Source organism: Ailuropoda melanoleuca, unplaced genomic scaffold, assembly GCF_002007445.2.
Source record: "Ailuropoda melanoleuca isolate Jingjing unplaced genomic scaffold, ASM200744v2 unplaced-scaffold8684, whole genome shotgun sequence".
Classification (NCBI taxonomy): domain Eukaryota; kingdom Metazoa; phylum Chordata; class Mammalia; order Carnivora; family Ursidae; genus Ailuropoda; species Ailuropoda melanoleuca.
Genome location: NW_023254085.1, coordinates 1 through 12765, shown reverse-complemented (window position 1 = coordinate 12765; position 12765 = coordinate 1). Strand labels below are relative to the sequence as shown.

The 12765-nt window shown below is 43.6% G+C and overlaps 1 protein-coding gene across 1 annotated transcript; it reads left to right on the top strand.

The window, feature by feature from the left end:
• Positions 1 to 9397: 9397 nt before the first annotated feature.
• LOC117800881 (stereocilin-like) lies at positions 9398 to 12636 on the top strand (the record flags this gene model as incomplete). The annotated part of the gene is made up of 4 exons (XM_034653425.1): positions 9398 to 9443; positions 9747 to 10532; positions 10623 to 10647; positions 11382 to 12636. Coding segments are annotated over exons 1-4 (2112 nt in total), but the record flags the coding sequence as incomplete, so codon positions are not given.
• Positions 12637 to 12765: the final 129 nt, after the last annotated feature.

Genomic DNA, 12765 nt, shown 5'->3' with positions numbered 1-12765 from the left:
GGGGGAGGGTGAGGGGGGTTTGGGGGGGTGCTATGCTGGAATATTCGCTCCCTCTGCCCCTCCCCCTACTCACTCACGAGGGCTCTCTCTCTGCCAAATAAATAAATAAAATCTTTAAAAAAACACCCACTGAGTTGTACACTGTAAAATGGTGAATTTTATGTTATTTGGATTACATCTCAATTTTTTAAAAGATTTTATTTTTAATCCCTACACCCAACGTGAGGCTCAAACTCATGACTCCAAGATCAAGAGTCATATTCTCCACCAAATGAGCCAGGCACCCCTAGATCTCAATTTTTAAAAAGAAGTAGAGACAACTGGGGGGCTCAGTTGGTTAAGCATCTCCTTTTGGCTCAGGTCATGATTCCAGGGTCCTGCCTCTACTCAGTGGTGAGTCTGCTCTCCCTCTCCCTCTGCCTGCCGCTCCTCCTGCTTATGCTCTCTCTCTGTCAAATAAATTTTAAAAAATCTTTAAAAAAATAAAATGAAGTAAAGAATGTCTAAAACCAAGAACCAAAATGATGTTATAAGGAAAAGAATTTTAGTTATTCCCCATAAAATTAGAAACAAAATAAAAATGTTTTAAAATAAATGTCAATATATAATATGTACTAAAAATCCTATCATAAGAAATAGGGTATAAGTTTTTGGAAAGAAGAGAGGGTTGGGTAAAATGGGTGAAAGGGATTAAGAGTACTCTTATTGTGATGAGCACTGAGTAACATATAGAATTGTTGAATCATTATATCGTACACTTGAAACTAATATAACACTGTTAATTATCCTTGAACTAAAAAAAATCTAAAACAACAACAGCAATTTTAAAAAAATTATTTGGAAATTAAAACTAGGGGGCACCTGGGTAGCTCAGTCACTTAAGCATCTGACTCTTGATTTCGGCCACTCAGGTCATGATCTCAGGTTTGTAAGATTTAGCCCTGAGTGGGGCTCCGTGCTCAGCACAGAGTCTGCTTGAGATTCTCTCTCCCCCCTACCCCTCTCCCCACTCTCTCACTCTCTCTTCTTCAAATAAATAAATAAAAATCTTTAGAAAAACTAGAAATACTATTTTTAGACATGATTGTATATCTAGAAACCCCAAAAGAATCAAGAATTAGAGATAACAAAGGATTAAATACAAACAGAAGAGGGTTGGAGACAGAAACCTGGCAAACGGGAACATTTAAGGGACAGAAGGAGGAAGAGGAGCCAGAAAGAAGCCTGAGAGGGAAGAGCTGAAGAGAAAGAGGATACTCACTGTAGAGTAAAGTTCTTAGAGCCAAGATAGAATTTCAAGAAAGAAATGGTCCGGTCAGATATGGATTGGAGCATCCATTGAGCCTGGTAATCAGAATTCAATAAACCTAATAAAACAGAGTAAGGAAATATTATTTCATAAGCCTTACATATGCTAGCCGCAAAGTAGATGCTCACTGAGCAGCATCTTTGAGTAGCTTTGCTCAGAGTGAATCTGAGGACCAGCAGAATTGGCTTCGTCCGGTAACTCGTTGGAAAGCGCAGAGTCACAGGTCCCATCCTCCAGGCCTATTGAATCAAATGTTACATATGCACATTAAAGTTTCTAAGACACTTCTTTTTAGTTATTTAGTGACATCCCCTCTTGGCTTTCTGTAGCTGACTTTTTCAAATGAGTGGTCTGTGCAGGCTGCCTCATTCTTTAACTCCTTAATGAAAATGATCTGGTTTCAATTCTACCGGAATGGAAGCTTATTCAACAAATATTTGTTGAGTTCCTATGTTCCAGACACTATTCTAGGCATTAGGTCCATCAGCGAATGAACGGGACAGAAATCCCTGCCCATGCTAACTAGTTCCTCGTTAAGATCACCAGGTAATAAATGATAAGTTCCACGAAGACTGATTTTACTTCCTCCCATTTCCCCCCAAATTATCCTCCTAGCAGCCCAGAGCCATGTGATAATAGCTGCACAAAACCAAAAACAAGCAAAGCCTTTTCTGACTAAAGACAAATATTCTCAGGTTGCAAAATCAAGCCATTATTCCTCTCCATTCCTTTTATCTTTACCCTGAGTATCCCTGCTATAGGAATACCCCACTATTCAAAAGCAAGAGATTGAAGCTCTATGCCAGATAATAATGAGTATTCTTCAGGAACATTTTGCAAGTGAAGTTACAACTTAGATATTGTTGTGATATAACAAAATTAAAATTTTTTCACATATGGTTTGTATTGAGCTTTTATTTTAGAACATAGTTTCCGCCTTTGATCTCCCATTATTACTTATATCTTCAAATAGCATACTGGAACTCAAACCAGTGTGTTGCCACTTGGAAACAGAAAAATTAATATTTGTTTTATTATAGCATAAGGTATACAAAAATAATTCAAGGAAGAAAAAGTTTATAACAGTACAGCTTCTATCTACTGTATTACCATAATAACTTTAACTTTTATTTTTTAATGTTCAAAATGGATTTAGTTATGAATCTACATTAATTTTGCTTTATTATAATTTATAGTCACTGTGTCTTAAATTTAATATGAAAGTTTTAAATTTTTTAAAAACTTATTTATTACACTTTCAAAGGTTTAAAACCTCAGAAAATCAGTAGGTCTCAATCTACCTCATTTCTTGAGACTTTGTACTAGTTGGCCTAATCTTCACAAAGCGATTCATTTCTTTTTTCAACAAAAGTTTTAATGTTCTTCATGTCCCAGCCATGACGTTCAGTTTTGAGGATAGAAAAACTGTTCAGTGTATGAATGCAAGCCCTTCTAAAGGCCCCTTTTGAAGAAATTTCTGTTTTTTACTACGACAAGTAGAAATCTTCACAATGTTTTACATTGTATTTTTCTTATTTAGGTGACTTAGGGTGAGATGAAAATGTTTAAACTTTTTTTATTTGTAAGAGAGATCCAGAGAGAGCACCCACGTGAACCGGGGTGGGGAGGGGCGAAGGGAGAGGGAAAGAGAGAGAATCTTAAGCAGACTCCACACTCAGCAAAGCCCAACATGGGGCTTGATCTCACAACCGTGAGATCATGACCTGAGCCAAAATCAAGAATTGGACGCTTAACTGACTGAGCCACCCAGGCACCCCAAACATTTTTAACTTTTTATTTTAAAGCAATTTGAGACTCACAAAAGAGATGCAAAGATATTTCCTAGGTACCTGTCACCCAGCTTTCTCTAATATTAACATCTTACATAACCAGGATATAATGATCAAAATTAATAAATTAACATTGGTAATAAACTATTAATTTAGGTACAGACTTTACTAGGATTTCATCAGTTTTTCCACTAATGTCCTTTTTCTGTTCTTGGTTCCAGACCAAGATTCAACATTGCATTCAGTTGTCATATCTCCTTAATCTCCTCTGGTTGTAATAGTTGCCTTAGTCTCTCCTTATCTTTCAAGACCTTGGTATATTTGAGGAGTTCTGGTCAGGTATTTTGCAGAGTATGTTCATCTGATGTCTTCTCATGATTATACTGAGGTTATGAACTTTTAGAAAAATACCAGTGAGGTGAAGTGGCCCTCTCAGCACATATCAGGAAGAAAATCATAGAGATATATGTCATAACTGGTGATGTTAACCTTGATCCCTTAGTTAAGGTGATGGCAACCAAGTTTCTCCAGTGTGAAGTTAACTCTTTCCCCCCTTTATAAGTAATAAATACTTGGAAGGAGATACTGTGAGGTTATGCAAACATCTTGTTTCTTCTTAAACTTTCCCCCACTAATTATAGTTCATGAGTGAATCCTATTTGCAGTAATGACTAAAGTGGTGTTCTATTTCTCTTGTTCCTTCTATATTTATTAATCAGAATTTTTTGTAAAGAATTGTCCCTACTCTGAGGGAACATTTTAAGTCTTTATCTTAGTGGAAGTAACAATCTCATCACCATGGTAGCCCCTATATTATAGGCCAGGAATGTGTGGGGTAGAATGAATTTATTTATTTAACAAATGCTTTGCTTAATACTATGTGCCAATAATTGTCAGACAGTTGGGGTACAACTAGGTGTAGTCTCTGTTCAAGACCTTATATTCTAGTCTAGTATAAGATGATACTTAGATTTCTGTATTGAAGACTAGGTAGATTCCTCAGAGCATATGACATATGACCCCACAAAGGCCTTCGTAGGACCAAATAATACTTTATCTGACTGACTCTTGTCCCTATTTTTCATCTTCTCTTCAGTGAGGACAAACTGGATTTCCTCCCCTCAACCTCTGTGTCTACCCCTCAACACTTCTAACCAGAGGTCTTCACTGCATCACTTCCCCCACCCAAATCTCACAGAAATTTCTCTTGTTGGCCAACCATCACATGGAGCCATACAGGAAAAGGGATTCTGGGAAATCAATTCCATTTTAGCTAAATTGACAAATTTCAAAACCACTGTAGATCATTTGACCATTGTACCTTCATTGAAATTTTCTCCTCCTTTGGCTTCATGATACCACTCCCTTCAGGTTTTCCTTTGGATTGCTTCCGTTACACTTTTGTTGCTAGCCGTCTTCTTCCCAGGCTTTAAATGTGTGATCCTCAGCCATTTTTGCTTCATACTCTACAAATTCTCACTAACTAGTTTTGTCCACTTTATGGTTTCAACTACTATTTGGTGATGACTTCCAATTCCATTTCAATCCATACCTCTCTTAGAAACTCCAGAAAAAATATTCATTTGTCTATCCTTAGACATTTCATTTGTCTATCCTTAGGTACTTCAGTTCTAATATGTCCAAAATTGAATTATCATCACTCCTTCAAATCTGTCCTTCCTCTTCTAATCCCAATAAGGACTGCCAAACAATTTCCCTGGGTTGGGGGAGTCCTCAATGGTCTCTTCCCTACTTTACTCAACTAGTTCCGTATTTTTTCTGAAAACCTTTCACTTAAAACACTGCTTCTTGGGGTGCCTGTGTGGCTCAGTCAGTTGGGCATCTGCCTTTGGCTCGGGTCATGATCCCATGGTCCTGGGATTGAGCCCCACGTCCCGCTCCCTCTCAACAGGAAGCCTGCTTCTCCCTCTCCCTCTGCTGCTCCCCCTGCTTGTGCTCTCTCTCTGTGCCTCTCAAATAAATAAAATCTAAAAAAAAAAAAACAAAAAACCAAAACCCACAAAAACAACCAACACTGCTTCTTGTACCAATTTTGGTATTAAGATTCTTAGTTGCGAAAAAAAGAATTCATCTTGAGCTAGTCTAATTGTAGTAGTAACATTTAGTGGATTTGTACCAGTGCCTGGCATATCATAGGCACTTTAAAATGCAAGGGAATAGGGGCGCCTGGGTGGCTCAGTAGGTTAGGTGTCTGACTCTTTGTTTCAGCTTGGGTCCTGGTCTTGGGGTTGTGGGATCAAACCCTCTGTCAAACCCTGCATCAGGCTCTGTGCTCAGAGTGGAGTCTGCCCAAGATCCCTCTCTCCCTCTTCCCCTCCCCTTGCTCATGCATATGTATGCTCTCTCTCTCAAATAAGTAAATAAAATAAATCTTCAAAATGCAAGGAAATGAACATAATTGGATTGATGAGTAATATCTCCATTTTACAGATGAGTGAATTATAGACACTTCTGATTATAGGAGCAATAAATGATAGAATGGAGACCTAGACTTCAGAGGCTTAATGTCAAAATGCAAACATTATTTAAAAGTATCTTAATCAAGAGAGTCAAAGGCTATACTGCAAAATCAAATTAATGCTGAAACCTTAGTGGTTTAACACAAGAAATGTTTATATTTCACTCATTGGGCAACTCTTCAAAGCAGCTCCTGTTGATTCTTATTATTTGCAATAGTTATGTTCTATAAAGTTGCCACAAACACTGAATTAGCAAATACTAAACCATTGCTCTTAGGGAAAATATGGGGTTAGGTTCCTACAAGACTCTGATCACCACATTTTCCTCAGTAGATGGATATATAACCTTGTTTTATATATCGTGTTTTATAAAAGGTGTTTCTGTTTGAAGACTCCTTATTTAATATATGTTGTTGATTCATTAGCACTGACCTTTCTGTCAACAGCACTACAACTCATGCCTAAATAAAGTTCATCTAACACATACTTTGTCTGTAAGGCACATCACAGCCTTCCTGTGCTTAGGAACACTAGAAAGAACTTTAGCACTAAGCATGAAGGCCATTTTAAACAGTGAAATCACCAACAAAAAGGGAAAAAATGCTAAACTTGTGGCACTAAATAGATCGTGAAAAGGACACTGATTTATAGCGTGAGAAGGCAGTGGAGTATTGCCTTGTTAAATCTCAGCTGGGAATGTGCACATCAGGGGACTCAAATTTTTCACCACTCTGCATACGTCTGTGAGTGATTATGACAAGTATTGATTTAGGTTCACAAATTTTAATGAGCAGGCTAATTCACAAATACAGAACTCATAAATAATGAGAATTGATTGTAAATATTCTGTGATAATTTGGTGACTTGGCCTTGAGGTGACTTGGCCTTGTGACAATGCCATCTCAACCTGCCGTTTCTAGGTTACTTCAACAGGGAAGAGATTACGGGAGCATCATTCACTAGCTTAGATTCTTCTGTCATTTACTATTCATTGGCCAGAACTGATCACCTGCCCCCACCCAGCTGAAAGACTTCTGGAAAATGTGGGTGGGGACTGCTTGGATGTCTAGTGAGCAGTATATATTTCAGTTATAAAAGGTACATCAAAAAGGGAGGAAATTAATTGTCATTTACAAAGGGAGGAATGTGTTCTTGTCAGACCGAATACCCGATGACGGGTTTGGGGCAGTGAGGATGTTTCAGATTTCTCAACTTGCTGGGTTCCTCCTGGGTAACTCCACTTCAATTGCCAGATTATAGAGCATTCCAGTCATCTCCACCAATCTTATCCATTTCACTTCAGCAAGTTACATGATTAATTTCTTATTCTAGATCTCTGTAATTTCAGTTTGTTGTTTCTGTTTTCTCTCTTTCCGTTTGATCATTCATAGATTGGAACTCTTCTCACTCTGGTTGGACTTTACCAAACCCCAGCTGACCCTTGAACAACATGGGTTTGAACTGCGCCGGTTCACCTATACACACCATTGTTTTGTTTGTTTGTTTAGATAAATACAGTACTGAAAATGTATTTTCTCTTCCTTATGATTTTGTTAATAATAATTTCTTTGCTCTAGTTTATTAGGAGAATATGGTATATAATACATATCATATATAAAATATGCATTAATCAATGGTTTATGTCGTTGGTAAGGCTTCCTGTCAACAGAAGCTATTAGTAACTAAGTTTTTGGGTAGTTAAGATTTTTGACTGCACATTGGGGCTGGGGGGTGGTGTCCCTAATCACCTGCCTTGTTCAAGGGTCAACGGTATAAGCAGAACTGCTTGTATTGAATAGCTTGATATAATTGCTATAAACCCTAAACACTTTACCCTCAGTTGGCACATAGTCTGAATCCTCGGTGGCAACAGGATTGCTGAACCAACTACTTGCTCCATCATCATATGGACAGCCAAGAATTTCCCAGCCTGGGTTGAGGGAGTACTCATTGTTCCTCTCTCTGTTTGAGCCAACTAGTTTCGTACCTGTTCTAAAGGTTTTTCCACGCAAGACACTACTTCCTGGAAAGAATTTCTGTATTAATTAGGACTCTCTAGTTTCAAATACAATAATTAATAGTGAGCTAGTCTGATTACAATAGCAGTAACATTCAGTGAATGTTTGTTTTGTACCAGTGCCTGGAATGTGATAGGTGCTTACTCTTTGTTGGAGGAATGCCACCTGCTGTGCTAAGTACTTTAAATGCATTATCTAATTTAATCCTCTCAATAAATCTATACCAGTATCTCTCCTTTTATAGAAAAGAACATTATGACACAGAGAGGTTTAGAAACTGCCCACAACACACAGCTAGTTAACACTGGAGTCAAGATTTGAACCCAAGCTGTCTCATTTTTTTGCTATGCTATAAGCAAAAAAGAAGAATTTATCATAAGACAGTGGTTACAGAACCAAGGGCAGAACTTCAAATGTGTTGCAGGATGGGCTGGAACCAGGAGATAGAAAACTATTGGGAATCCAGGCCATATTCATTCTCCTCTCTGCTCTCCAGACTAGATGTGGTAACTTTGATGGGCAAAGGGAAAATATTGGCAAAGGGATGCAATAGATCATTTCACTGATCCTAAATTTTATTTGTCTTGGAAAATCCTAGCACTGTCTTCAACTTTGGAGGCCTGGCCAAGTCATTCCGTTCTGGGGAGGTCTTAATTTCCTCATTTATAAAATGAATTTTTACCACAGGATCCCTCAGGTCCCTTCCAGTTCTAAAATTCTATGATCCTAAGTGAACCTTCTAGGGCAGAAGCTCATTAATAATAGATTTGAATGTGTGGGTTTGGAAGGATAGACTAGAAGAGGATTCTGAGGAAAGAAGGACAGAATAATGGTTTAAGTGGAGCCTCAGTGTTGAATTACTACTTAGCGCTGGTATCAGGTAAAGGGCTTTGGGGATATACAAATGGAGGACAGAAAAGACTTCTCACCTTGATCAGACCAGATTATTCTGAATGATCTACGAGCAGTACTCTCTCTGTGTGTGAGTATGAGCATGTGTGCGTGTGTGCATGCGTGTATGTGTGAGTGTGGGAAGTAGCCCCCTCGCACAGTGATTTAATCTGGTTTATCTCTTTTCTCAGCTCAGAATTTTCTACAGGGCTTTCACCTAGGCCACAGGAAGAGAGCCAGAGGGCAAACCCAAACACTCGAAAGGCCCAATGAGCAAGTTGCACATTCATAAAATGGGAGGGTTGGTCTATATAACCTCTTGAAGTCCTGCCCATTCTTAGCATTTTGTGGTTCTTGGTACTGAATAGAAAGCAACTCTCCTCTTCCTGAATGCTATGTCCTTGGACCAGAACTTGGTCTTTATTCCTCTTCTCTGTTTATACTGGCTGCCCAGATCCTTTTTCTGGGCCCCCTTTCTTCCTTAATTCTTCAAATCCTACTTGTTTTTTAACTCCTTTGGACCCTCTTTGTTTTCTTATAATTTTCTGCAGACCCCCACCCCCCACCAGATTACACCCCTGGTTTCCAGGTCTCCACCTCCATGTCGGCCCACTGCTATCTGCTTCCTGGCTCTTAAGTGAGGCTATCTCCTTGGGCTCCTCCAAGGGCCCCCTGGGATCCCTTATCACGGTCCCTCTCACAGAAGCACACCTCTTTCCAAAGCCAAAGGATCAGATACTCAGTGGCTCAGGTGACAAACCTGTCAGGTTACAGATATTGTTTCCTGAAAGACCACACTACAGTGTCAGTGGCAACTCAGGCTGCCTGCAGTGCCCTGCCCTCACCTGGCTATCCCACACAAGGTGAGAATAACCAGAACTCACCTCTTAGCAGTGCTCACCTGGAAACATGGGTCCGAGCCTCTGGCCTCTGCTGCTGCCGCTATCCTGTGCAGGTGAGAGGAACAGGGAGCAAGGCTGGGAATGAAGAGGATGGTTACTAAGAAGAGAGTTAAGAATGCAGAGATTAACTGGTTTCTTTAAAAGATAAAGGAAGATGGGCAGAGACTAGAGCTAGGGAGAAAGTAAGGGTTATGAAACCAGGTCAAGACTTTCTGTAGGCTGATTCAGTAAAGGGACTCAGCTCGCCATCCCCTTCACCTCATCTTTAGCTCCAAGCTAGAACTGGGTTCCAGGGCAAGGCTGATTTGGGTTCTAGGCTCTTCCCCTTTAGTGAGCTCCTGTTTCTCTCTTTACAGTGACTCTGGTCCCCCCTGGGATTCAGTCCCTGGACCCTGGTCTCTCCGTCCTGAAGTCATTGCTCTCCACTATGGACCAGGCTCCCCAGGGACCCCTCAGCCGCTCACGGTTCTCTGCATTCCTGGCCAACATTTCTTCTTCCTTTGAGCCTGGGAGAATGGGGGAGGGACCTGTGGGGGAGCCCCCACCTCTCCAGCCCCCTGCCCTCCGGCTCCATGACTTCCTAGTGACATTGAGAGGCAGCCCAGACTGGGAGCCAATGCTAGGGCTGCTAGGGGATGTGCTGGCACTGCTGGGACAGGAGCAGACCCCCCGGGACTTCCTGGGGCACCAGGCAGGTGTGCTGGGTGGACTCGCAGAGGTGCTGCTAGGAGCCTTAGTTCCTATGGGACCCCCTACCCCTACCCGACCCCCATGTACCCGTGATGGGCCCTCTGACTGTGTTCTGGTGGCTGACTGGTTGCCTTCTCTGCTGCTGCTGTTAGAGGGTACACGCTGGCAGGCCCTGGTACAGGTGCAGCCCAGTGTGGACCCCACCAATGCCACAGGCCTGGATGGGAGGGAGCCAGCCCCCCACTTTTTGCAGGGTCTTTTAGGTTTGCTCACCCCAGTAGGGGAGCTGGGCTCTGAGGAGGCTCTTTGGGGAGGTCTGCTGCGCACAGTGGGGGCCCCCCTCTATGCTGCCTTCCAGGAAGGTCTGCTCCGTGTCACCGACTCCCTACAGGATGAGGTTTTGTCCATTCTGGGGCAACCAGAGCCTGATGCCAATGGGCAGTGCCAGGGAGGTGAGTGCTGCCAAGTCTGGGGCTGGGCTGTGGCAGGGCAAAGAAGGGGTGAGATTGGGGAGGTCCTTTTCCTTACTGTTTCCCTCCTAGGCAACCTTCAGCAGCTGCTTTTATGGTAAGTAACTCTCTTATCAGGAGAGGAGTTCTGATTGGCTTGGGAAGTCATCAGCCTCCAGATGGAGGAGGAAACTGATGGGAGGGGTGTTGCTTAGTGGTTTTGGAACGTGACTGTCTGGGTTGGTGTCCCAGCTCTACCTTTACCTAGCCATGTGACCTTGGGGAGGTTACATTCTCATTCTATGCCTCAGTTTCCCTTCTTATAAAACATAGATAATATTAGCCACCATAGAGTTGTGGAAAGGGATTGAATGGGTTGATACTGTATGTGTAAGCCACTTAGAACAGTGCCTCGCACATAGTGTTTAATAAATGTTACCTAATAAAGATGGGGTGTGGGAAGAAGGGATAAGACTGGATTCCTCCATCCCTTACTACTTCAATACAACAATGCCAGAGTGTAGTCAGACTGACTCAGTTGCTGGGCAGATTTCCTGATATGAGGCCAGCCAAGGGTTGCATTTAAGCTACCTAAAAGCATATGAAGAAAGGAGAAAGAAGGAAGTCAGGTGGACAGAAGGGACTCCAACTGGGCTCCTCCTAGATGATTTTGTGCCTTGACAGGACAGCTCTCTCTCCCATTTCCACCATTCCAGTATTTAAACCAGTAACACCTATACTCCCAGGGACTTTTAGAAAAGAAAGCCTGTGCTTGCCAGCCCCCATGCAGGATGTTCAACTGGAGGAAACGTAAACTGACCAGATGCTGCCTGGTCCTCCCTCTACACCCAGGGGCATCCGGCACAACCTTTCCTGGGATGTCCAGGCGCTGGGCTTTCTGTCTGGATCGCCACCTCCACCCCCTGCCCTCCTCCACTGCCTGAGCACAGGTGTGCCTCTGCCCAGGGCTTCCCAGCCCTCGGCCCACATCAGCCCTCGCCAGCGGCGAGCCATCTCTGTGGAGGCCCTCTGCGAGAACCACTCAGGCCCAGCACCACCCCACAGCATTTCCAACTTCTCCATCCACTTGCTCTGCCAGCACGCCAAGCCCATCACCCCGCAGCCCCCTCCCAGCACCGCTGCCATCTGCCAGACGGCTGTGTGGTACGCAGTCTCGTGGGCACCAGGTGCCCAAGCCTGGCTACAGGCTTGCCATGACCAGTTTCCTGATCAGTTCCTGGAGGCAATATGTAGCAACGTCTCCTTTTCAGCCCTGTCTGGCCCCAACCGCCGCCTGGTAAAGCAGCTCTGTGCTGGCCTGCTCCCACCCCCTACCAGCTGTCCGGAAGGCCTGCCCCCTGTTCCCCTCACCCCAGAGATCTTCTGGGGCTGCTTCTTGGAGAATGAGACTCTGTGGGCTGAGCGGCTGTGTGGAGAGGGGGGTCTGCAGGCTGTGCCCGCCAGCAATCAGGCTTGGGTTCAGCATGTGTGCCAGGGCCCCACCCCAGATGTCACTGCCTTCCCACCCTGCCACGTTGGACCTTGTGGGGAACGCTGCCCAGATGGGGGCAGCTTCCTGATGATGGTCTGTGCTAATGACACCGTGTATGAAGCTCTGGTGCCCTTCTGGCCTTGGCTAGCAGGCCAGTGCAGGATAAGTCGTGGGGGCAATGACACTTGCTTCCTAGAGGGGCTACTGGGCCCTCTTCTGCCCTCTCTGCCACCACTGGGACCATCCCCACTGTGCCTGGCCCCAGCTCCCTTCCTGCTTGGCATGCTATCCCAGTTGCCACGCTGTCAGTCCTCTGTACCAGCCCTTGCCCACTCCACACGCCTACACTATCTCCTGCGCCTGCTGACCTTTCTCCTGGGTCCAGGGGCCAGGGGGACTGAGGCCCAGGGAATGCTGGGTCAGGCCCTGATGCTCTCCAGTCTCCCAGACAACTGCTCCTTCTGGGATGCCTTCCGCCCAGAGGGCCGGCGCAGTGTGCTGCGGACAGTCGCAGAGTACCTGGAACAGGAGGAACGGCCGACCCCACTGGGCTTTGAACCCACTGCCAGCCCCAGCTCTGTTATAAACAAGATGGAGCTGTTGGCCTGCTTCAGCGTGAGTGATCTGCCAAGGTGAAAGCCCCTGGAACAGAGGGAAGGTCCTGCAAATGATTTCTCTAATACTGAGAGGATAATAGTATAGTATAGTATAGTATAGTATAGTATAGTATAGTATAGTATAGTA